This window comes from Neoarius graeffei, chromosome 6, assembly GCF_027579695.1.
Source record: "Neoarius graeffei isolate fNeoGra1 chromosome 6, fNeoGra1.pri, whole genome shotgun sequence".
In the NCBI taxonomy this organism is placed as follows: Eukaryota; Metazoa; Chordata; class Actinopteri; order Siluriformes; family Ariidae; genus Neoarius; species Neoarius graeffei.
The window spans coordinates 23,807,067-23,831,848 of record NC_083574.1 but is presented as its reverse complement, the minus strand read 5'-3'; the positions used below and the strand labels follow the sequence as shown (position 1 = coordinate 23,831,848).

Sequence of the window (24,782 nt, the reverse complement as noted above, 5' to 3'; positions counted from 1 at the left end):
AGCGGGGGCTGTTAAAGATGTTAAGAAACTGCAATCTGGTCAGATTTTAGTTGAATGTTCAAGAAAGTCTCATGCAGACAATTTATTACACTGTAATAGTTTAGCAGGAGTATCTATGCGGACCTTCCCTCACCCCCATCTGAATAGCTGCAAAGGAGTAATCCGCACTAGAGACCTCCATGATATGGAAGAAGCTGACATAGCTACTGAATTGAAAGAGCAAGGCGTGACTCATGTAAGGAGAATTACCTTGAAAAGGGATGATAAAATCATAAAAACTGGTACCTACATTTTGACCTTCAATCTACATGACCATCCTGAAAGAATCCTAATTGGATACTTAAGTGTGCAGGTGGATAAATACATCCCTAACCCTTTGAGATGCTTCAATTGCCAAAAATTTGGCCATGGCTCTGCTAGTTGCAAAAATAAATTCGTTTGCTGTACCTGTGGAGAAGATGGACATGAACTAATCTGTACAAGACCACAAAAATGCTGCAACTGCCAAGGGAACCATCCAGCCTCATCAAAGGACTGCCTTGTATGGATTGAAGAGAAAGAAATTCAAAGGATTAGGGTCACTAAGAAAATAAGCTATCCACAGGCAAGGAAACAGGTGGAAGGGTTTTCCTTGTACAAGTTCCAGCAATCTTTTGCTTCTATTGCGAAACCCCCTATGAAGTCAACTGATTGTCAAACAGACTTTACCTGGCTGAGCAAAGATAAGCCGCAATTGATTAGTGGAAACAAAACATCTTCAACTTCCAATAAAAACAAAAACATGAATTCCCAGTCTTCTGCCAGTCAAATGTCTGTCATGATTGAACCTTCCCAACCATCAAAAGAGAAAAAGAAATCGACAAATACTACTTCTCAGTCTAAATCAAGTCAAGAACATAGGAATGGAAACTATAAGGATGTGGAAATGAAGGAACCCTCAACCCCTTGTAGCCGAAGCTCCTTTCCCAAAAGTAGGAGCAAGGGCCCTGTTCCTGTTCTACCCACATGACAATAGTTAGCCATATTATTCAATGGAACTGTCGTGGTTTTAAAGCAAACTTCTCTGAACTGCAGCGATTAGCTGCTCTTTTCAATCCTCTTGTCTTCTGTCTTCAAGAAACTCACCTATTGCCAAATAATATTATGTCCTTAAAAAATTATACAATGTTTAATGCCTATGGCTCAAATGTTCATCGTCCTTCAGGTGGGACAGCTGTCCTGGTACGGAACGACATAATTCACAGCCACCTTGTAATTACTACTCATCTGCAAGTGGTGGCAGTCCGTATAACACTTCATAAAGTAGTTACTTTGTGTTCCGTCTATATTTCTCCTGATGTCACTGTAACTTTGCACAACCTGGATGACTTAACTAACCAACTGTCTACCCCATACCTCCTCTTAGGGGACTTTAATGCACATAACCCTGCATGGGGTGGGAATCATTCAAACGCTAAAGGCAAGACTCTGGAAGATTTTATCTCTAAAAATGACTTATGCCTGTGGAATGATGGATCTTCTACCTATTTACATCCAGGCCATGGTACTTACTCAGCAATTGATTTATCAATATGTGATCCTGACATCTTGCTTGACTTCTCTTGGCGACCCTTGGATGACCTTTGTGGGTGCGATCATTTTCCCTTGATCATGACATCTACTGAAGCAGATATACAGTTAAGACCTCCTAGATCAGTGGTTTTCAAAGTGGGGGCCGCCAGGGGGTGCTAGGGGGGCCTCAGAAAGTTGGAGGGACGATAACAAAAAAATTGCAAAAAAAAACCTTTTTAAAAATAATTATTATTAAATATATTGTAATTAGTTTTTTAATCATTATTATAAAATATAATTATTAATAATAATACATCATATCGAAACGTTGTTTGCCATGCTTATCTCTCCAATTGCCTGTGATGTTGCGGTTTGCACCATTTATCAAGCTGCTTTGCTCCTCAAGCTAGCATATTGCTAGCGCAAAATGGACAGGTTTTTGAAGAAGAGACCGAAGGAACAAACCAACAGCCCTGCTGTGGAGGACACTGCTGCGAAAAAAACTAAGAAGTCCTGGCCAACTAAAATCAGAAAATATGAGGCAGCATACATTAAATATGGCTTTACAGCCATACAGAAAAATGGCCATGATTGCCCGAAATGCGTCCTCTGTCTGGAGACCCTGTCAAATGAGTGCTTAAAACCTTCGAAACTTCAGCGTCACTTGGTACAAAAACATCCGACAGATGCCGAAAAAACAGTAGATTTCTTCAGACGCAAAGAAGAGCATTTGGTCAGGCAATCTGCTGCATTCACCCAGCAAGCTACTGTCCCCGAGTGGGCCCTGAAGGCATCATTTTTAGCCTCGTACCACATTGCTCGTGCTAAAAAACCTCACTCAATTGGAGATGATTTGATTTTACCAGCCACCAAAGACATTGTCTGAGAATTGCTTGGTAAGGATGCTGCCAAAAAAATCGATGCTGTCCCACTCTCTGATAACACCGTGAGCCGACGGATTGGTGACATGGCTCAAGACGTATCTGCTCAGCTGTTGGAGCAGGTGAGAGCCAGCGAATACTTCGCACTTCAGCTGGATGAGAGCACAAATTTATCCAATGAGGCCCAACTGCTTGTGTACATCAGATTTATTTCACAGGAAAGATTTGTGGAGGAAATACTATTTTGTAAAGCACTTGAAAGAAGAACTACTGGGAAAGACATTTTTCAAATTTTGGACGATTACATCGAGTCTAACGGATTGGACTGGACCCGTTGTGTGGGGGTGTGTTCGGACGGAGCCGCGGCAATGACCAGGAAGATCAGTGGAGTGACCGCTCTCATTAAGCAGAAGGCCCCGCATGTACGGTAGTGGCCACACACTGCATGCTCCATCGCGAGGCACTGGTCGCAAAAAGGATGGATAACGAGTTGAATCAGGTACTACAGGAGGTTATACAGTTTATTGTTCAGTGCGAAAATATTTGTGTTGAAAACATGTTAGTTAATAATATTCTTATGCTAAACAAATGTAACAGTTATTAACTATTGAATAAAAGTAAGAGAAAACATTCTAAAAGTTGATGTTTCTTTACATATTTTGTAGCATTGTCTGTGGGTTTGCAAAGGGGGTCCCCAGCCAGAAGCTAATGCTGTTTGGGGGGCCTTGGCATGGAAAAGTTTGGGAACCACTGTGACCTAGATGGCAACTTAAAAAAGCTAATTGGAATGTCTTCCAACACCTTTGTGACGCCCAACTTGGTCAGTTACCCCAAAATATTGAAAATCCTGTTGAGCACTTCACTGAAACATTGATAGCAATTGCGGAGGAAACTGTCCCTAAGACCTCAGGAAAGCCCCACCTTAAGTCCAACCCATGGTTTAATGACAACTGCAAAAAGGCCATTGGCTCCCGGAAGAAAGCAAAGAGAATTTTTAACAAACATCCAACAACAGAAAATCTCACCAGATTGAAAATCTGCCGAGCTCAAGCATGTAGGACTATCAATGAGTCTAAAGCACAAAGCTGGAGACAATATGTTTCCAGTCTTACATCCGATGCATCCTCTGAAATGGTGTGGAGTTTTATTAAAAAGATGAAGGCAAAAGGTGGAACCTCACAAGTTCAGCACTTGAAATATCAAGGTCTTCTGACAACAAAGCAGGACATTGTTGATAAACTTGCTGAAATGTTTGAAAAGAACTCCTCTGTGGAAAATTGTCGACCTGAATTTCAAGCTCTGCGCAGGAAAGAGGAGGGAAAGGACTTGAATTTCCTGTCAGATAATTCAGAACTGTACAATCAGCCTTTCTCAATGGATGAACTTCTCTGCTCCATAAGAAACTCCCATGGTACTGCAGTGGGCCCTGATGCAATTCACTATCAGTTCTTAAAAAACCTGCTATCCAGTGCATTAGCCCATCTTCTGACAATATTTAATGCGATCTGGGAATCAGGAAATGTTCCACCATCTTGGCAGAAAGCATTTATTATCCCCATTCCCAAACCAGGCAAAGATCACACTGTCCCCACAAACTACCGTCCAATAGCCTTAACTAGTTGTTTATGTAAAACCATGGAAAGGATGGTGAATAATAGACTAGTTTGGATGCTTGAAACAGCAGGACATCTGACTGAATATCAATGTGGCTTCAGGAAGGGGAAGAGTACAGTGGACCACCTTATTCGACTGGAGTCCTTTATACGTGATGGATTCATCAGGAAAAAACATGTGGTAGCAGTTTTTTTTACCTTGAAAAAGCCTATGATACAACGTGGAAATATGGTATTCTAAAGGATCTGTACTGCATGGGATTCAGAGGCCATCTGCCCATTTTTATCTCAAACTTTTTGTCCAACAGACGTTTCCAGGTCCAACTGGGTACTACTTTTTCAACTCCACATTTTCAAGAGCTAGGAGTCCCTCAAGGCAGCATTCTCTCTGTCACTCTATTCAGTGTCAAAATCAATAGCATCGTACAAGCAATCAGCCCACATTTGTTTTGCAGCCTTTATGTCGACGACCTCTGTATCTGCTACAGAGGAAAATATATGAGTACAATTGAGAGACAACTCCAATTATGCATAAACAAGATCAGTACTTGGTCGATTCAAAATGGCTTCAAGTTTTCTAAATCTAAAACTGTCTGTACTCATTTTTGTCAACTTACATCATGATCCTCTGCTCTACATGGATGGTGCACCAATCCAAGTGGTGAAAGAAGTTAAATTTCTTGGACTTACCTTTGATAACAAATTATCCTTCATTCCACACATGAAATGTCTCAAGAAGAGATGCTTTAAAACTTTGGATATTTTAAAAGTTCTATCAAAGACAAAGTGGGGAGCAGAGTGGACTGTGCTGCTGCGTCTTTACAGACCACTAGTGAGGTCCCGTTTGGACTATGGGAGCATTGTCTACGGATCAGCAAGGAAATCATACATCCAGACACTGGACACTGTGCATCATCAAGGCTTAAGACTGGTCTTGGGAGCCTTCAGAACCTCACCAGTTCAGAGCCTGCATGTGGAGGCAAGAGAACCCCCCCTTCAGTTAAGGCGCTTAAAACTTGCTCTACAGTATGCAATCAAACTAAAAGCAAACAAAAATAATCCTGCTTACTGTGCTGTCTTTCACCCCGAGTTTTTGCAGTTTTATGAAGCTAAACCTAGGTCTATCAGACCTTTTGGAATACGTATACAACCCTTCCTGGAGGACTTGAACATTGATCTGGACAGTCTGCAATCTTCACATGTCTGTTCCACTCCCCCTTGGACCTTGAGACAACCTGTAATTGTGCAGGACCTAATGCCGCTTTTCCACTACAAACGCGGCTGAGCCGTGCCGTGCCGAGTCGAGCTGAGTCGAGCTGAGCGGGGCTGTTGGAGTTGCATTTCGACTACAACCGCGCTGAACCGTGCTGGCTGGAAGTGGGTGGACACATTGGGTGGAGTTAGCGAAAGTGGGTGGACGTCATGTGATGTCGTTAAGCAGCGCAAACAGTGACATCAGTGACAGTGGCGGAACAAGTCAGAGCCGGGCCGGGGGCGGGGCAAATGACCGGGCCCTTTATTAAAGCTCATCATAACATCATTTTAGGCTACAAAATGTCCGCAACTGCGGTGTTTACCAATTTCAACACTACCGGGTGCAACTATGTTATTTAGTACATCAAGTCCTTCAAACGAACATGTAACTCAGAAACAAAAAACATTAGGATACTGTACATGGCTCATAATAAAACATCAATAGCCTATACTGCGCACATTATTTGAAGGGCATACGAATGAGCGCTCAGAGGTTGCAGCAGTGACAGGAAGAGTCAGAAATAAAAGGAGGGCGGTGCAAACCTCACTGAATGCACTGTGTTTACCAATTTCAACACTACGGGGTGCAACTATGTTATTTTGTACATTAAGTCCTTCAAACGAGCATGTAACTCAGAAACAAAAAAACATTAGGCGACATACTGTACATGGCTCATAATAAAACATCAATAGCCTACTGCGCGCATTATTTGAAGGGCATACGACGAGCCTTGCGCTCCGCGAACTCGTCCACGATGCTCTGTGTCACTGATTCAGTGAGCTTTTAAGCGGTAGTCTCACGACCCGAATAGTAAACAATAAACATGGAGGACATGGAGTCGTTAGTGTTGCTGGTCTTGGTGCTGTGGCTTGACAACGCCAACAGATACTGGCAAGAGTGTATAGATGAGGCGAGGCGCATAAGGCTTCAGAAATTCTCGTAATTCGTAATTCTTCTTCTTCCGGGTTTGCGGTGTTTACAGATCCCAGCGCGCTCGCGGGGCGTGTGTGGGCATGTGAGGACACTCCTCCTCACCAATCAGTGCACAGGGGAGTGTCTGCTCACGCCCCCAACCTCAGTCGGCACGGTTTGGCTCGCTTCAGCCCTACCCCAAAACGGTGCGAGTTTTAGGGGCTAAGCAGGGCTGAAACGAGCTGAGTCGTGCTGGTTTTTGGTAGTCGAAACGCGAGCCGTGTCGGGCTGAAGTGAGCTGAAGCGAGCTGAAGTGAGCTGAAAAAGGGTAGTGGAAAAGGGCCATAAGTCACAGAAAGAAATCTAGCATACATCCAAGTGAGTACCAGAGTTGTTTCCTTGATGTAAGACAGCGCTTCCCTTTGCACGTCCCAATCTATACTGATGGCTCAAAAATGGATACTTGTGTGTCGTCAGCAATAGTAGTCGCTTCTAACCAGCGTGGAATACGCATCCCAAACCTGTGCTCTATTTTTACAGCCGAAGCCCAAGCTTCAAGGTCTTGGGCCTTGAATACATAGAAGAGTCCAATCAACAAAAATCTTTAATTTGCACAGACTCTAGGTCATGCCTTCAGGCATTGGAGTTTTTAAAGACTGATCATCCCCTGATTACCAAAATACTTGAAAAAGTGGATCACCTAACTAAACTTAACATGGACATTATTTTTTGTTGGGTCCCTGGTCACGTGGGCCTGAGTGGTAATGAAAAGGCAGACAGTGCTGCTAAAGGAGCCCTGAATGAAGACATTTCTCAATGCCAAATCCCTATCTCTGACATTAAACCTGTGCTTTGTTCTTACATAAGTGATATATGGCAAGCCGAATGGGATGAATGTGCTGGAAATAAGCTGCATGACATAATACAGTGAAACAAGTGATAACCCAGTCATTTTCATGCAGACATGATCAAGTTGTGTACACAAGGTGTAGAATTGGACATTCTAGACTCACCCATGTTTTTTTATTAACTGGAGGTGAACCTCCCCTTTGTGATCTTTGTGGTAGTCTCTTATCAATTAAGCATATTTTATCTTGCTCTGCCCTTAGAGTAAAAAGACAGAATTTTTTTAAAGAAGATACTATATTTGATATTTTTAATAAGGTCCCACCTTTAAAGGTTTTAAACTTTTTAAGGTGTATTGATGTGAACAAACTTATTTAATGTATTTATTTATTTGATTGTTGGTTTTGAATATGTCAAGTTAAATTTATTACCTGTATTTGCCATGAAATAGCCACAGCTGCTTAACTGGCAATAAACTAAAACAAACAAAACAAAACCCACAGCCCCTCCCACAGTTGAGCCCAAATTGCAAAATTAATCAATCAACTAAATAATGACATCCTAAATACAAAACAACAATTTAAAGAAACAAACACAAAATATACAAACATCCAAAATAATTTTCTTTAACCAAAAACGCTTCAGTGCATAGTAAAATACATGTTTCCCCAACACCAGTAAAACACCCCTGTTAAAATAGTCCGTTCTACCAAACACCCGCGAAACCCCTCCATAACAAGCCAATGGTACAGTCCCTCGGTTTCTCACAACAAACAGGAAGTATGTGGAGTTCGCGTGGTGAATTACTGAAAACTATTTTGTGTTATAAAAATGCTAGAACTAAATAAACTTGACGTTAGAAATAACCGGTTTGTATGTGTGTTTCCTAGACCATAGACAATGCTTAACAGATGGGAGATGAAAATGCTTAGAAATGTGTGATGCGTTTTACATATGAGTGGAGCCAAACAAATGTTACTAGAATGCCAGTAGGCCTTTCCCTGCACTCATAACAAATGCTGCTCTCGTTAGAAACTATGGCAAACGGTGGAGTATGAAATGCTTGAAAACCAGTAATACCCATACAGAAAACAGTAATGGAAATGAAGTGCAACTCACAGCGACAGGTCAACCAAGATGTTTGAACGTTGCCGGCAGATTGCTGCCTATGCGCTGTGCGCTTGCTTGAGAGAGGTGTGTGTGTGTGAAGGTGTGTGTGCGCGCGAGCGTCACGGCTCACTCCATGACAGGCTGTCTGTGCTTTCTGTGGTGTACAGTACGTTTGTAAATGTTATGCACTCTTTTATCATCGTGGGAATTGATTATAGCTCTAAATAAATATTGAAGTGTTTTTAAAGAATCCGTATAACTTTATTTGTACGCCCGTATACTACGTTTATTGAATCAAATCCGTATAAAATACGGACATTCCGTATAGGTTGACATGTATGACGCTGTTACTACTGGGCCTTGAGCAAGGCTCTTAACCCTCAACTGCTCAGTTGGATAAATGAGAAAATGGCATCTGCCAAATGCCATAAATGTAAGTATAAATTAGTGTAATGTAGTCCTAGTGTAGGGGCCCTGAGGGGGCCTAGTGTAAAGTAATGTGTGCTCTAGTGTATCCAAGGGGGCCTAAAGTAGTGTAGATGTTACAGGTCAAAAAATTTCAACCTATGTGATTTTTTTTTTTTTTTTGATCTGGGTTAAAATTTTTAACCTAGTTCATAATTTCCAAACTAGGTAAAATTCTGGATTATCTAAGATTCTTAAAAGGGATTTTCCATCACTTCTTTTGTCTCTCTTCCATCCACTTCCTCTCTGTGTACACCTATCTAGTATTTCCTCTTGTCTGTCTGCCCATTGCTGTCTACCTAATTAGCATTTTTTTTAACATATATATATTTTTTCATATTTAACCAGGATTCAAACTGTGAACCGATTCTTATGAGACACCTTAACCACTGACTGGTGACAATTGGGATGGAAGGAGTGATGTATATTTTGAATTTATTAATGAGTCCGGTCTTATAATGTCATCAAGTAGTTTAAAATACAGTCTTCCCAAATTCTAACCCTAAACCTAGATATAGTAAGTCTCCCTAACACAAGTAGCAAATTATGAACTGGGGTAAAAATTCTAACCTAGGTTGCAAAATTCCATCTGACCTACAATTCTGACTTGTAACATTGACATCCTGCAAAGATGAGTAAAAAGTAGAGTAATGGTGTTCAAGACTACTATATGTTCCCAGTGGGTCTGTTGTAAAATAATTTGGACAGCTCAAAACAATTGGCATTGTACAACCCTGATTCCAAAAAAGTTGGGACAAAGTACAAATTGTAAATAAAAACAGAATGCAATGATGTGGAAGTTTTAAAATACCATTGTGGCAGCGGGGGCGTGGTCAAGCGCCGGTCTGTGACAGGAGGGCGGAGTCAGGGAAGGTACTTACCTTCCCTGAGCAGGAGCAGGAGCAGACACACACACAACCGGCGTCTGGTTCAGGGATCAGCTCCTTTCGCTCTCGCTCTCCCTCCTGATATAAGGCGCGGTCACTGGGAAGACACACAAACACAGGTTAATTGCTCTCAGGTGTCGTGATTCTGCCACAGAATCACGACACCTGAGAGCAATTAACCTGTGTTTGTGTGTCTTCCCAGTGACCGCGCCTTATATCAGGAGGGAGAGCGAGAGCGAAAGGAGCTGATCCCTGAACCAGACGCCGGTTGTGTGTGTGTCTGTGCGAGTGACTATTGTTAAACTGAAAAGTGTGGCAATAAAGCCAAATTATAAAACCTGATCTCTGTCCTGCCATCCTCTGTGCTCCACCCGCACGTAGGGAGTCTTACAGTAGTGCCGAAACCCGGGACAGTGGAGCACCAAACCAGCAGCCCCATGGAATCCTCCCCATTCGCCGATCTGGTCCACGCCCTCGCCACGGCTCAGCAAAGCCAGCACCAGGCACTCGTCACGCTCCGAAAGGAGCAGGAGCAGCACTTCGAAGCCCTGGTGCTGGCCCAGCAGGAAGATCGCGAGGCGTTCCGGCATCTCCTCGCGTCGGCGGGGTCCACCAGCGCTCCGGCCGCGGGCCCGTCTCCCCTCATTGTCACCAAGATGGGCCCGCAGGACGACCCCGAGGCGTTCATCACGTTGTTTGAACAGGTCGCCGAAGCCTCGGGGTGGCCGATGGAGCAGCGCGCGGCGCGCCTCCTCCCCCTGCTCACGGGAGAGGCACAGCTGGCCGCGCTACAGCTCCCCGCCGACCGCCGGCTGGCCTACGCGGACCTCCGCCAGGCCGTCCTCCAGCGCGTGGGGCGCACACTGGAGCAACAGCGCCAGCGCTTCCGCGCGCTGCGACTGGAGGAAGTCGGCCGGCCGTTCGCGTTCGGCCAGCAGCTCCGGGACGCCTGCTGGCGGTGGCTGAGGGCCAACAATCGCGACGCCGAGGGAATCGTCGACCAGATGGTACTGGAACAGTTCATCGCCCGCTTACCAGCCGGAACCGCGGAGTGGGTCCAGTGCCACCACCCGGCGTCGCTGGATCAGGCAGTCGAGCTGGCAGAGGATCATCTGGCGGCTGTCCCGGCGGCAGGACAGCAGATGGCATCGTCTCTTCTCTCCTCTTCTCTCTCTCTCCCTCTCCTCCTGTGTCCCATCCTCGCCCCATTCCCCCACCGTGGAGGCAGGGGCCGGCACCACCCCAGCCGGCCCGCCGCACCTGTGGTGCCCTCCCGTTTCTCCCTTCTGTGTCTGTCTCTCCCCCACCTACGGTGAGTGAGCCCCGGATCACCGGTGCAGAGGGAAAGCCCGGGCCGGTTTGCTGGCGCTGCGGGGAGCCGGGCCACCTTCATCAGCAGTGCACAGCAATGGAAGTGGGCGCGGTGGTTCGGATCCCCGACGCGCCAGAGGCCGCCCTCGATCGGGCCGGAGCGTATCACATACCGGTGAGAGTCCAAGGGGCTACATATCAGGCGTTGGTGGATTCTGGTTGTAATCAGACCTCAATTCGCCAAAGCCTGGTTCAAAACGAGGCATTGGGGGGAGCACAAGGGGTGAAGGTGTTGTGTGTGCACGGGGATGTTCACAGCTACCCTTTGGTGTCGGTCCACATTATTTTCAGAGGGGAAAAATTTATAGTGAAGGCGGCGGTTAATCCTCGCCTTACCCACTCGTTAATTTTGGGGACTGATTGGCCGGGATTTTGGGGTTTAATGACACGCCTAGTAGAGAGTGGGTCCTGCCATTTGACAGGGGGAGGTCCCGATGTCGCTTTGGCGGGAGCAGCTGTCACAGAGCCGTCTACATCATCTCTGCGTCAGAGTGCGGAGCCGCCGGCTCCTCTCTCTATTGGGGAATCCCTCGCGGATTTCCCATTAGAGCAGTCGCAAGACGAGACTCTGCGGCATGCGTTTGACCAAGTGAGAGTAATCGATGGTCAAACGCTCCAGCCGAACGCCACCCCGTCCTTCCCCTACTTCGCGATTATGAAGGATAGATTATACCGAGTGACGCAGGACACTCAAACTAAAGAGCGAGTCACGCAGCTTTTAATTCCGAAAAGCCGCCGGGAATTGGTATTCCAGGCGGCTCACTTTAATCCCATGGCTGGACACTTGGGGCAGGATAAAACACTAGCCCGAATAACGGCCCGATTCTATTGGCCGGGGATTCGCGGCGATGTCCGTAGGTGGTGTACGGCATGCCGCGAATGCCAGTTAGTAAACCCAGCGGCCATTCCAAAAGCGCCTTTGCGCCCTCTACCGTTAATCGAGACCCCGTTTGAGAGAATTAGGATGGATCTCGTCGGGCCATTAGATCGGTCAGCACGAGGGTACCGCTTTATATTAGTTCTGGTGGACTATGCAACGCGATACCCGGAAGCCGTGCCTCTGCGCAATATCTCAGCACGCAGTATTGCAGAGGCACTCTTCCGCGTCATCTCCCGAGTCGGAATCCCGAAAGAGATTCTGACTGATCGAGGCACTACGTTTATGTCACGAACACTGCGCGAACTGTATGGGTTATTGGGGATTAAGCTGATCTGCACCAGCGTGTATCACCCACAAACGGACGGTTTAGTAGAACGATTCAACCGCATCCTCAAAAATATTATTAAGAAATTCGTAAGTGAGGACGCACGTAATTGGGATAAGTGGCTCGAACCCTTGCTGTTCTCAGTGCGAGAGGTCCCCCAAGCCTCCACGGGGTTCTCCCCGTTCGAATTATTATATGGGCGTAAGCCACGCGGCATCCTGGACGTGCTGCGGGAAAATTGGGAGGAGGGACCTTCACAAAGTAAGAATGAAATTCAGTACGTTATGGACCTGCGCGCAAAACTCCACACGCTCACCCACCTAACTCAGGAGAATTTGCGGCAGGCCCAGGAACGGCAAGCCCGCCTGTACAACAAGGGTACGTGCCTTAGAGAGTTCACTCCGGGAGATAAGGTACTCGTACTGTTGCCCACGTCGAGCTCCAAATTGATTGCCAAGTGGCAAGGACCCTTTGAGGTCACAAGGCGAGTCGGGGATGTCGACTATGACTCGCCAGTTCTCGCCCTCCGGTACTACCTGCTGGGGCGCCCTTTCACCCTCTGTTCGGACCACGCGCCCCTCCAGTGGCTCCACCGCATGAAAGATGCCAACGCGCGGATCACCCGTTGGTATCTGGCGCTCCAACCCTTTAATTTCAAGGTGGTCCACAGGCCGGGGGCGCAGATGGTCGTGGCGGACTTCCTCTCCCGTCGGGGGGGGAGTCGGCTGCAGGCCGGACGGCCGCCCAGCCTGAGTTGGGCGGTGGGGGTATGTGGCAGCGGGGGCGTGGTCAAGCGCCGGTCTGTGACAGGAGGGCGGAGTCAGGGAAGGTAAGTGGCAGAATCACGACACCTGAGAGCAATTAACCTGTGTTTGTGTGTCTTTCCAGTGACCGCGCCCTATATCAGGAGGGAGAGCGAGAGCGAAAGGAGCTGATCCCTGAACCAGACGCCGGTTGTGTGTGTGTCTGTGCGAGTGACTATTGTTAAACTGAAAAGTGTGGCAATAAAGCCAAATTATAAAACCTGATCTCTGTCCTGCCGTCCTCTGTGCTCCACCCACACGTAGGGAGTCTTACAACCATATTTTATTCAGAATAGAACATAGATGACATATCAAATGTTTAAACTTTGCCACAGTCCATTTTAAATGAGCCTTGGCCCAGAGAAGACATCTGTGCTTCTGGATCATGTTTAGATACGGCTTCTTCTTTGAACTATAGAGTTTTAGCTGGCAACGGTGGATAGCACGGTGAATTGTGTTCACAGATAATGTTCTCTGGAAATATTCCTGAGCCCATTTTGTGATTTCCAATACAGAAGCATGCCTGTACGTGATGCAGTGCCGTCTAAGGGCCCGAAGATCACGGGCACCCAGTATGGTTTTCCGGCCTTGACCCTTACGCACAGAGATTCTTCCAGATTCTCTGAATCTTTTGATGATATTATGCACTGTAGATGATATGTTCAAACTCTTTGCAATTTTACACTGTCGACCTCCTTTCTGATATTGTTCCACTATTTGTCGGCACAGAATTAGGGGGATTGGTGATCCTCTTCCCATCTTTACTTCTGAGAGCCGCTGTCACTCCAAGATGCTCTTTTTATACCCAGTCATGTTAATGACCTATTGCCAGTTGACCTGACGAGTTGCAATTTGGTCCTCCAGCTGTTCCTTTTTTGTACTTTTAACTTTTCCAGCCTCTTATTGCCCCTGTCCCAACTTTTTTGAGATGTGTTGCTGTCATGAAATTTCAAATGAGCCAATATTTGGCATGAAATTTCAAAATGTCTCACTTTCAACATTTGATATGTTGTCTATATTGTGAATACAATATCAGTTTTTGAGATTTGTAAATTATTGCATTCCGTTTTTATTTACAATTTGTACTTTGTCCCAACTTTTTTGGAATCGGGGTTGTATGTATCGTGGCTCAGGTGGCTAAGGCGCCATACCATAAATCCGGGGACCCGGGTTCGATTCCAACCCGGGTTTGATCCCTCCCTGTCTCTCTCCCACTTATTTCCTGTCCTGTCTCTACACTGTCCTATCCAATAAAGGTGGAAAAAATTCTAAAAAAAAAGTGCTATAAACTTGACTTTCTTGCTCTTGACCCCTCTTCATGTCTTTTACAGTCTATTTAAGGTGTTCTTCTGGTGTGCGTGTGTGTGTAGTGTCTTCAAGCTTTGGAGTTCCTGCACTCTAACCAGGTGATCCACAGGGACATCAAGAGCGACAACATCCTTTTGGGAATGGATGGCTCTGTCAAACTCAGTTAGTACCTTTAAATGCCTATAATGTGTCTGAACAGTTCACATGATTATATATTATTTTGAAGGCTTTTCCCATCTAAATATTTGAATGCTTCTTATTTGAGACATTTTGCTTCTGAAACTCACCAACTGGGGCTGATGTGAGCTTTCACCAGTAGAGGGCACAGTGGTCACATTTTACTAACAAAGTCTCATCTCATCTCATTATCTCTAGCCGCTTTGTCCTGTTCTACAGGGTCGCAGGCAAGCTGGAGCCTATCCCAGCTGACTACAGGCGAAAGGCGGGGTACACCCTGGACAAGTCGCCAGGTCATCACAGGGCTGACACATAGACACAGACAACCATTCACACTCACATTCACACCTACGGTCAATTTAGAGTCACCAGTTAACCTAACCTGCATGTCTTTGGACTGTGGGGGAAACTGGAGCACCCGGAGGAAACCCACACGGACACGGGTAGAACATGCAAACTCCGCACAGAGAGGCCCTCGCCAGCCACAGGGCTCGAACCCGGACCTTCTTGCTGTGAGGCGACAGCGCTAACCACTACACCACCATGCCGCCCCTAACAAAGTCTGACAAAGGAAATGAGTGTTGAGCCCTAGAGAGCTACAGCACTGCAGAGTTTAACATTGTTCCTATTTGATGCCCATTCTAAAGATGAGTTGTCGATCTACACTGTCTCCTGCAAATCTTTATATCTTGTAACCTTGTAACACTGAGATAACGCTGAGATAACACTAGTACTCAATCATCAGTGCCTGCCTCTCACTTGAGTGTCTGTGTGTGTTGTCTGCAGCTGATTTTGGCTTCTGCGCCCAGATCACCCCCGAGCAGAGTAAGCGCAGCACCATGGTCGGCACTCCATACTGGATGGCCCCAGAGGTTGTAACTCGCAAGGCTTATGGACCTAAAGTAGACATCTGGTCCCTGGGCATCATGGCTATAGAAATGATTGAGGGAGAGCCTCCATACCTCAATGAGAATCCTCTGAGGGTAAGAAGGCTGATGAATCATGAGATTAATACTGAATGTTGTAGCATAACACACACAGTTTTTTTATTAATTTTCTGTAACAGGAGCTCTAACCGTTATCTTAATGCACTCCTTCTAATATGTTTACTTATTAATATATTAATGTTTTCTCTGAGATGTTGTTGATTTAACATTTTGGAAGGTGTCTTCAGTGTCAGTACTTTGTAACCTGTTCCTTTAGGTTTTCCACAACAAGAAAGGCTTCAGGATGAAGGCTTTGCATTTTATGGTTTCTCAGTAACATTAAGTTAAAGAGGGGAAAAAAGAGGACTGTGAGGGAATAGCTGTTTATAGCTGCTGTGATGAAAGTGATAACAGGAACTAACTTGCTTCTTCGATGTTTGACAACATTAAAAGCAAAAATAAACAAAAAGTGAGATGTGATATTCTTTATTAAATAAAAATGATTACCCTGCCAATTGTTGTGGAATAAGAGGAATAAAACACTTTAGGATGTGTATTTATTGGAAACTAGTTAACTTTAGCTTCACCTCAAGCCTCACAGCACCCCATTGTTGATTACTTTCCTATAACAGTGTACCCAATTCCTTACATATTCCATATTATTCTAGTGATTGAAGTCATGAAAACTGCTGCTAGGCAACTGGAAAATGATTAATAATCTACTGATTAGCTAAATCATATGCACTTTTGCTGGAATTTAACAAGTTCATGAATATATTTGAAGGTACTGATAAACACTAGAGTGTCTCAAATCATGCTGGTCACCTTGATATGTATTTCAGAATAAATAGTAAATGCCCTGATTGGTATGTATATATGCTTTAGGCTACAGGCCATTTTTATTCATTTGAACATTAATGGATCATTGCATAGCAGCGTGCGGTGATTATGATTGATTTACAGCTGAGTGAAACATTTCCATGTGGTGACTTTTATTTACCCCTTTAGGGATTGATGCAAATGAACACAGTGATTTGTGTGTGTGTGTGTGTAGGCGCTGTATCTTATTGCCACTAATGGAACTCCAGAGCTGCAGAACCCCGAGAAGCTGTCATCTGTTTTCCGAGATTTCCTCAACCGCTGTTTAGAGATGGATGTGGAGAAAAGAGGTTCTGCCAAAGAGCTTCTCCAGGTAGGTGTGTGTGTGTATGCATGGAGACTGTGCTTACGGGGGGGACCCCTCCAGTGTAACTTCATTTTATTCTAATCCACAGTCACTGGATATGCTCATAGTCATGCACTCTGATTGGCTACTCTACTACTAGGGTATCAGCTCATATACCGTGAGTAGAGAAAAACAAAATGGCGGAGCGTGTCGCTGAACCAACTGAAGACGAAATAAAAACTTTACTCAAAAACAAACCCCCTAAAATGATCAAGTATTTAAAAGAAACAGAAATAGCTAAAAGAATATAGGTTTTTTTCCCCAATCCAAGTGACATCAAAGCAAAATAGAAACCTGGATGTCGGCCATGTTGGTGGATATACAAATGCGGGGTCAAGCGACACCCCGTAGAAAACATAGTAACGCGTGTGCAACTCTCTTTGTTTTTCCACTGCTTTAAGCATTCTTTTAGCTATGCCATATCTTTGTGCTGTATATGGTTGTGGTCACAACAGTATTCGTGACCGTGGCACATTCCAATTTTTTAGAATTCTGTCCGTGATTCAGAAAGAGGGCGAGGAAACTCTGAGGCTTAGTACGGAGAGGAGACGAGCATGGCTGAACATCGGCAGGGCTGGTCTAACAAAGGCTAAAACCAAAACAGCTCGTGTTTGCAGTAATTATTTTACCTCAGGTGAGATTCAAAAGCTCTCTCAATAATATCATGGAAGAATTTTATTTCACGTTGCTAGAATTTTGCTGTAAAAGGAGCGTTCTCTTGTTGTTCACTCAGTCGTTGTTATAATTTTAACACGTGTATTACTATTTCGCTTCTAGGAGTGCCAGCAAAATTGTAGCTGAAATAAATTGAAATGTGATTTGTGAGCCATAAAGCTAGAAACTTGCCAAAATTTCACACTTCGTCTGTTGTTTACACATGGAAGTAAACTAAATGCAAAAGACGCCCTAACTTATCCTTGCAAGTACAACTGCTTTGTCATCATTGACTGGTTTAATTAATAAGGTATTTACCCATCCAGAGGCAAAGTTGTTATAGGCTTCTATGGACTTAGAAGCCTTCATTTGAGATTTGTTGACCCACAAAGTTTACCAAACCAGATAGAACGCGATATCTGGGTACTTGATGGTCGGTAGAAGTGTCTTATCCTCAGAAAAATCCGAATAAACTTAACTTATAAACTTTTAAAATAATATGGGTCAAAACCACACGTATCTATCTTCTCTTTGTATCGACTCTTCGCTTGACCGTTCAAATCGTGGTAATACTGAGAAAATTCAGCATTGTTTACAGACACGCTTTCAGTGGCTGCCATCCTAGTTGCTTTGTATATCCACCATCATGGTGGACGCTCATGATGTAGCACATTTTGATCACATGGTTGCAAGTCATCTATATTGCCTGTTCCATACTCCAACCCAGTCGATGGCAGTAAAGCAAACTTAAAGGTGCATGCTAACCACCAAAAAGAACACCCCCCCAAAAAAAAATACAAAAAGAAAAAGCAACAAAATATGGAATAAAACTATTTGATAATAAGAAAGCATCTTTTTTTTCTAAGAATTATTATTATAGCATTTTTCACAAATTGCGGGTCATTTTGCCGGTTTGTTTACATTCTAAGCAGAAATTATTTTGTCGGATGTTTTTATTTATCGAATTTGCAAAAAATAAAAATGCTCAAAACCCAGTGAATGTGGATAGAATAAAACAGTTATTCCACTTAATCTCGTCGTACATGGCTTATAGCCAACTCGGTGCTACATGCTTCATCAGCCATCAGCTCATGTACAACTTGATTGTGTGGAATAACTGTTAAATACATATATATTATACATACATTATACTATATACATATATTAGAGGTTGAAATGGTCAACAGTGTGTGCACTACTGAAGTTAATGTTGACATTACATCCATAGATGACTATAGGGTGTGGGGGTGGGACCTTTTTGGCAGGCAGGTGTCTTCATGACCCTATATAGAATGAGACTATCAGCTACAGTACTGTGCAAAAGTCTGAGGCATATGTAAAGAAATGCTGTAGACCAGGGGTGGGCAAACTTTTTGGCTCAGGGGCCACATTGACTTTTGAAATTTGCCAGGCGGGCCGGGCCAACACCAAATTCATACATATCGAACATAAACCGGAAAAGCTTTAGTGTTATTGTGAGGCCTTCACTGACAGAGACTTAAATGCAGATCAGATTGACATTTATTTTAGTTCTCAGTCAACAAAGGCAGAGCAGAAAAATGCTTGCAGTTCAATAGATTGGCACTGGATCCATCCAGAAAAGTAATACATACACATACACACACACACACACGTGACAGTAAGAAAAGTAGCACACTTAATTCTTAAATTACATCTTTGAGCTGCCAGGATGAGTAGGATGCCAGTGTATTTGTATATTTGTATCATTTTATACATACAACTAAATTGCATATCATTAAATTGAACTAAATTACATATCAGTACATATCATTTTTGTACATTTCACTGAACTCGTAGATTTACACCTGAGTGTTTTTTTTTTTTAACCATCCACTTCCAGCCTGCCAGTACAACCAACCACCATTAGTAGGAGAGGTACCACACCATTCCAAAATGTTTGCAGTTCAACAGTTTGGGTACCACACCATGCCAACATATTTGCAGTTCAATGGTTTGGCACTGGATCCATCCAGCCCACAAACAGCTCAAGAAAGCAAAAAACTCCAAACTGGTTTTCAGGTTCAGAGTCACTCACTGAAATATTTCCAGTCCTCAAAAAATCAAAACACAGGTTCCAAACAGGTTTTCATATTCCAAAAGGCCACTCATAGATCAGAATAACCTCCACAGGCAAAAGTCCAGGAACAGATATAAGCAGAAGCAAGGTCAGCTGCTCATAATACACCTATAATAACAGACAGGGACATAAATGAGGGGCGGAGCAGACACCCAAAAGCACATGGTACTTAAAAACAAACACCAGCACTACAGCAGCCACCCACGACAACCAAAATTACTAAGAGTTATACTTTTTATATTATGTCTGTAAACATGTGACTACCATCTTATTACAGCTCCAACATAGTTTTAAAAAGAGAAAGTGTTAATACTCACATTCACTCCGCAACCGCTGAGCTGTATTCGTCCATGCTTGCACTGACTGGTTGTTAGCATAATTAGCATGCTTGGAGGAAAATTGCCGTTTGATGTTATAAAACTGCAACGGTTTCTTTGCAAATAAGGCATACAGCCTTTGATCGGACTTCAGCAAAAAAATATTTAGTTGTCCATTCTTTATTGAACACCCTGCACTCACTGTCCACTTTTCTTTTTTTAGGACCACTCATTGTAAAGTTTTATCCTGTGTTCTCGAGATCATCAGTGGCACGGGCGCCAGAATGACTTCCATGGCACGCGCTGCACCACTCTGCAAATGTAATCTCGCGTGAATACGACTGACTGGAAAGACGGATCTCTAGAACACCTGTCTACGTGATAACGCTTATAGTTTATAGATCTGCTCAATCGTGTTTATATGATTGTTTTCCGCGGGCCGGATTAAAAACGCCAACGGGCCGGATGTGGCCCGCGGGCCGTAGTTTGCCCGCCTCTGCTGTAGACCAAAAATGGCTTAAAAATAATGAAATTAAATGTTTCAACCTTAAAAAAAAAAAAAACTGGGGGCGTCGTGGCTCAGGTGGATAAGGCGCCATACCATAAATCTGGAAACCCGGGTTTGATTCCGGCCTGAGGTCATTTCCCGATCCCTCCCCGTCTCTCTCTCCCGCTCATGTCCTGTCTCTACACTGTCCTATCCAATAAAGGTGCAAAAAGCCCAAAAAAAATCTTTAAAAAAAAACAACCTATAAACAGTAGTAAGCCATGATAAATGAAACAAAGTCAATGTTTAGTGTGAGACGACCCTTTGCTTTAAAACAAAATTGTAGTCTCAGGTATACAGTTTTATAAGGAAATGAGCTGTAGGTTTCATTGAGCATCTTGCAGAACCAGCCACAGTTCTTCTGGACACTTTGACTGTCACACTCGCGTCTTAATATTGCAGCAAAACCCAGTAGCCTTCATTATGTTTTCTTTTTTTAGTCTGAAAAGTGGTCTCTTTATGGTATATAATATGTTGCTTAGACACAAACATTTTTTTTTCTGTAACATTTAATTTTGTGCTGGAAAATGAACATTTGGAACTTTAAAATGTTTTTGTACTGACTTGATAATGTAGAAGTCATAAAATTGAAATCTATAACAAAGTTTGTATTAAAAAAAATAGGGTGTCTCAGACTTTTGCACAATACTGTATATAGGTTTCTAATATGTATAGCTATAGTTGAAAGAGAGAGGGAACATTGTGTCTGGTCCGTTATGGGGAACTAAAAGATGTCACATTAATTGTGTTTCACATGACACTAAAACAGTCTCTTCTCAATATCCAGATTATATATTAGATTATATATTTCAATATTTTCTTACCAAAAAAAAAGCCCAGAAGATGGAGTACAAAAAGTAATAACACAAAAGGCATGTAATCAAGGGATAATCCAATGATTAGTGCATCTCAGAGAGAAATGTAGATGTTCCAGAAATGTCCTTTTGCAACCCTTCTCCGACTTACTTTGAGCGCTAGATCGTTTCTTCCTCCCCATCACTCCCACACAGGGCTGATTTAGAAGAGTCCGATCTGTTAGAAACAAGCTGGATGCATTCCCTGTAGAACACTCAGGAACTGAAAGTAGAGAATGTAATTTAGAAGTGATATGACTCAAGCCTTGCACACAAAGAAAGCCTCAAATGAAAAGCTGTTACTAAGCAGTACACCTTCAGTCAAATGTTTTTAATTCACCAAGTTCATCATTTTGTTGAATAAGTCAGTAAAGCTGAAACAAAGCACAAACTACTTTAACGGTCGATTTGGTTCTGACTTTCCCTGTTCTGACAGGGAATGTGGTAGTCGCATGGGGAAAGAATGTTGAAGTGTGTGATGTATGACACATGCCTTGGTTTCCTCTCCTCAGCATCAGTTCCTGAAAGTGGCCAAGCCTCTCTCAAGCCTGACGCCGCTGATCCTGGCAGCCAAAGAGGCGACCAAGAACAACCGCTAGCTCACCACAGACGAGTGCAGTGCCATCTGTCTTCTCTCTCCTTCTACCCTCAACCCCATGGCACCCCCATTATCTCTACCTGCCTTTTTACTGGGCAGGGATCTATAGTATTTCTGATGTCAGAGACATGGGGTGTGTATGCGCGCATGCACATGTGTGTCCAGACACACAGCTCACCAGAACGATGGCATCACTTGTATATGAAGAATCCACTGGATGCTACAGTGGAGCAACACTGTATATTTAACTAACAGGATCAGATTGGCCAGACTCCGTCTCATCAGTTCGCTGTGTTTTTGTTTTGTTTTTTTCTTTTCATCCGAATTTTATTTTGCTGGTGTCTGTATGTTTGTTGTACTTTTATGAATGGGATGAAGTGATTAAAATGGGTCTTTTTAATCTATTTTTTTTAAGATGTTTTGTATATCCATGAGTCTGTGAACAACAGAATTAGATTTGTGGACGTTCCTCAATGAAAGAGAATGATGCTGGTATGGACGCGGAGGGGTGGCTGCTGCTGCACGTGTGGAAATAAACAATGAAAATGCAAACTCGACATAAGCTGTGCATGAAGAACGCATCCTTATCCTTCTATAGTCATGCTATTCTGTCCCCTTGCCCTTTAAAATCAGGATGTACATTTCTTATTGACAAAATTAAACTGTAGCAACATGTGTTGTCATGAACACTGAGTTAGTGATTTTTTTAAAATGATGTTTTAAGTCCTTTTTTTTAAATGTGGCGCTGATGTACCCTTTGGCCTTAAACTGTGATGCAGAAAGACAACGATTTATGAAGACGGTACAGCCTACTGTCCCTGAACCTTTTGTTTTATGCTGATGGCTGGAAGAGCAACTTCTTTCTCTTGTGTTTTTGAGCCATAAACTCTGTTTCTAAGGTATTTTGATTAAAGATTCTTATCTGAAGCAGAAGAAATAAACTGTACAAATGAATTGTTAATGTCAAGATCTGCTTGATTCGCTTTTTTCCCCCCACCTCAGATTTTTAACTGTTCTTTTTGTAGTTTTGTTGCCAATTCCTAACTCTAACTATTCTTTATTGCATATCAAGCTGGGAGAGTGAGGGCCAACACATGCTGCTTTAGAGAAACATAAATCAATCAGATTTTTTATAAGCTGTTCATGATGCATCACAGGGCAGCTGATCAATCACACTTGGAAGATTTTACAAAATCTAGACTGGAGTACTAGGATCTCACAGGATGCAACAAAAAAAAAGGAATTGAAACAGGTGGCTTAACTTTCATGGAGGCAGTCATGTATGAAGGTCATGGTGCAGAAAAAGATCATGTCGATTAGCATTGGAACACATTGGGTATGACAGTTTGCTCAGGTGGCATGTTTACAACATTCGTTCATACATATTCAGTGAATGCTTTATCCTGGCAAGGAGGTGTTTACAGATTTTTAATGGTAGATAGAAGACATGTTACTGGACTTGATGGTGGACAAAAAAATTCCAATGGAGAGAAAAATTCTATAGGCTCATGCAAGAGTGTAAATTTTAAACCAGTCACTTGCAAATTTGCAAAAAGTGTCACTGCAAAATGTTAGCACTTACAGTACAATTGAAAAAACATTGAACAAGTATGATATTGAACGAGTCAAAGGTGAGTTCAATATCATGCTAGCTGAATAGAATATATCGGATATACCACAAAAAAAAGCCAGCCAATAATAATAATATTATTATACATACACATTCCTTTCGGGTGTTCAACGCGTCATTCTCTTTCAAAATTCTCTCAATCTTCTGTATTTAATGAAGCAAACCTGGTGGCCATGTTTGTTTACAAATTGTCACAGTCACTCACACGAAAGTTTGACGTCTCCGACGTGTGACGTCATGTTGTCTTGACAACCATGCAATATCGTAAACCATATTCAACCCTCATTCTCCATTGGATAGAGTGACATAATACAGTGGGGCAAAAAAGTATTTAGTCAGCCACCAATTGTGCAAGTTCTCCCACTTAAAAAGATGAGAGAGGCCTGTAATTTTCATCATAGGTACACTTCAACTATGAGAGACAGAATGGGGAGAAAGAATCCAGGAAATCACTTTGTAGGATTTTTAATGAATTAATTGGTAAATTCCTCGGTAAAATAAGTATTTGGTCATCTACAAACAAGCAAGATTTCTGGCTCTCACAGACCTGTAACTTCTTCTTTAAGAGGCTCCTCTGTCCTCCACTCGTTACCTGTATTAATGGCACCTGTTTGAACTCGTTATCAGTATCAAAGACACCTGTCCACAACCTCAAACAGTCACACTCCAAACTCCACTATGGCCAAGACCAAAGAGCTGTCAAAGGTCACCAGAAACAAAACTGTAGACCTGCACCAGGCTGGGAAGACTGAATCTGCAATAGGTAAGCAGCTTGGTGTGAAGAAATCAACTGTGGGAGCAATTATTAGAAAATGGAAGACATACAAGACCACTGATAATCTCCATTGATCTGGGGCTCCACGCAAGATCTCACCCTGTGGGGTCAAAATGATCACAAGAACGGTGAGCAAAAATCCCAGAACCACACGGGGGGACCTAGTGAATGACCTGCAGAGAGCTGGGACCAAAGTAACAAAGGCTACCATCAGTAACACACCATGCCACCAGGGACTCAAATCCTGAAGTGCCAGACGTGTCCCCCTGCTTAAGCCAGTACATGTCCAGGCCTGTCTAAAGTTTGCTAGAGAGCATTTGGATGATCCAGAAGAGGATTGGGAGAATGTCATATGGTCAGATGAAACCAAAATAGAACTTTTTGGTAAAAACTCAACTTGTCATGTTTGGAGGAGAAAGAATGCTGAGTTGCATCCAAAGAACACCATACCTACTGTGAAGCATGGGGGTGGAAACATCATGCTTTGGGGCTGTTTTTCTGCAAAGGGACCAGGACGACTGATCCGTGTAAAGGAAAGAATAAATGGGGCCATGTATCGTGAGATTTTGAGTGAAAACCTCCTTCCATCAGCAAGGGCATTGAAGATGAAACGTGGCTGGGTCTTTCAGCATGACAATGATCCCAAACACACCGCCCGGGCAACGAAGGAGTGGCTTCGTAAGAAGCATTTCAAGGTCCTGGAGTGGCCTAGCCAGTCTCCAGATCTCAACCCCATAGAAAATCTTTGGAGGGAGTTGAAAGTCCGTGTTGCCC

The 24,782-nt window shown here is 43.5% G+C and overlaps 1 protein-coding gene across 2 annotated transcripts in view; it reads left to right on the top strand.

Moving 5' to 3' along the window:
- The window catches only part of pak1 (p21 protein (Cdc42/Rac)-activated kinase 1), a 243,751-nt gene extending 221,255 nt beyond the window's left edge, over positions 1 to 22,496 (top strand). For both annotated transcript variants that reach the window (XM_060923465.1, XM_060923466.1), the window contains exons 12-15: positions 14,270 to 14,369; positions 15,171 to 15,367; positions 16,365 to 16,502; positions 21,518 to 22,496. In XM_060923465.1, the coding sequence (XP_060779448.1) occupies positions 14,270 to 14,369; positions 15,171 to 15,367; positions 16,365 to 16,502; positions 21,518 to 21,604 (522 nt within the window). In that variant the 3' untranslated portion in view covers positions 21,605 to 22,496. The remainder of the gene's footprint in view (positions 1 to 14,269; positions 14,370 to 15,170; positions 15,368 to 16,364; positions 16,503 to 21,517) is intronic.
- Positions 22,497 to 24,782: the final 2,286 nt, after the last annotated feature.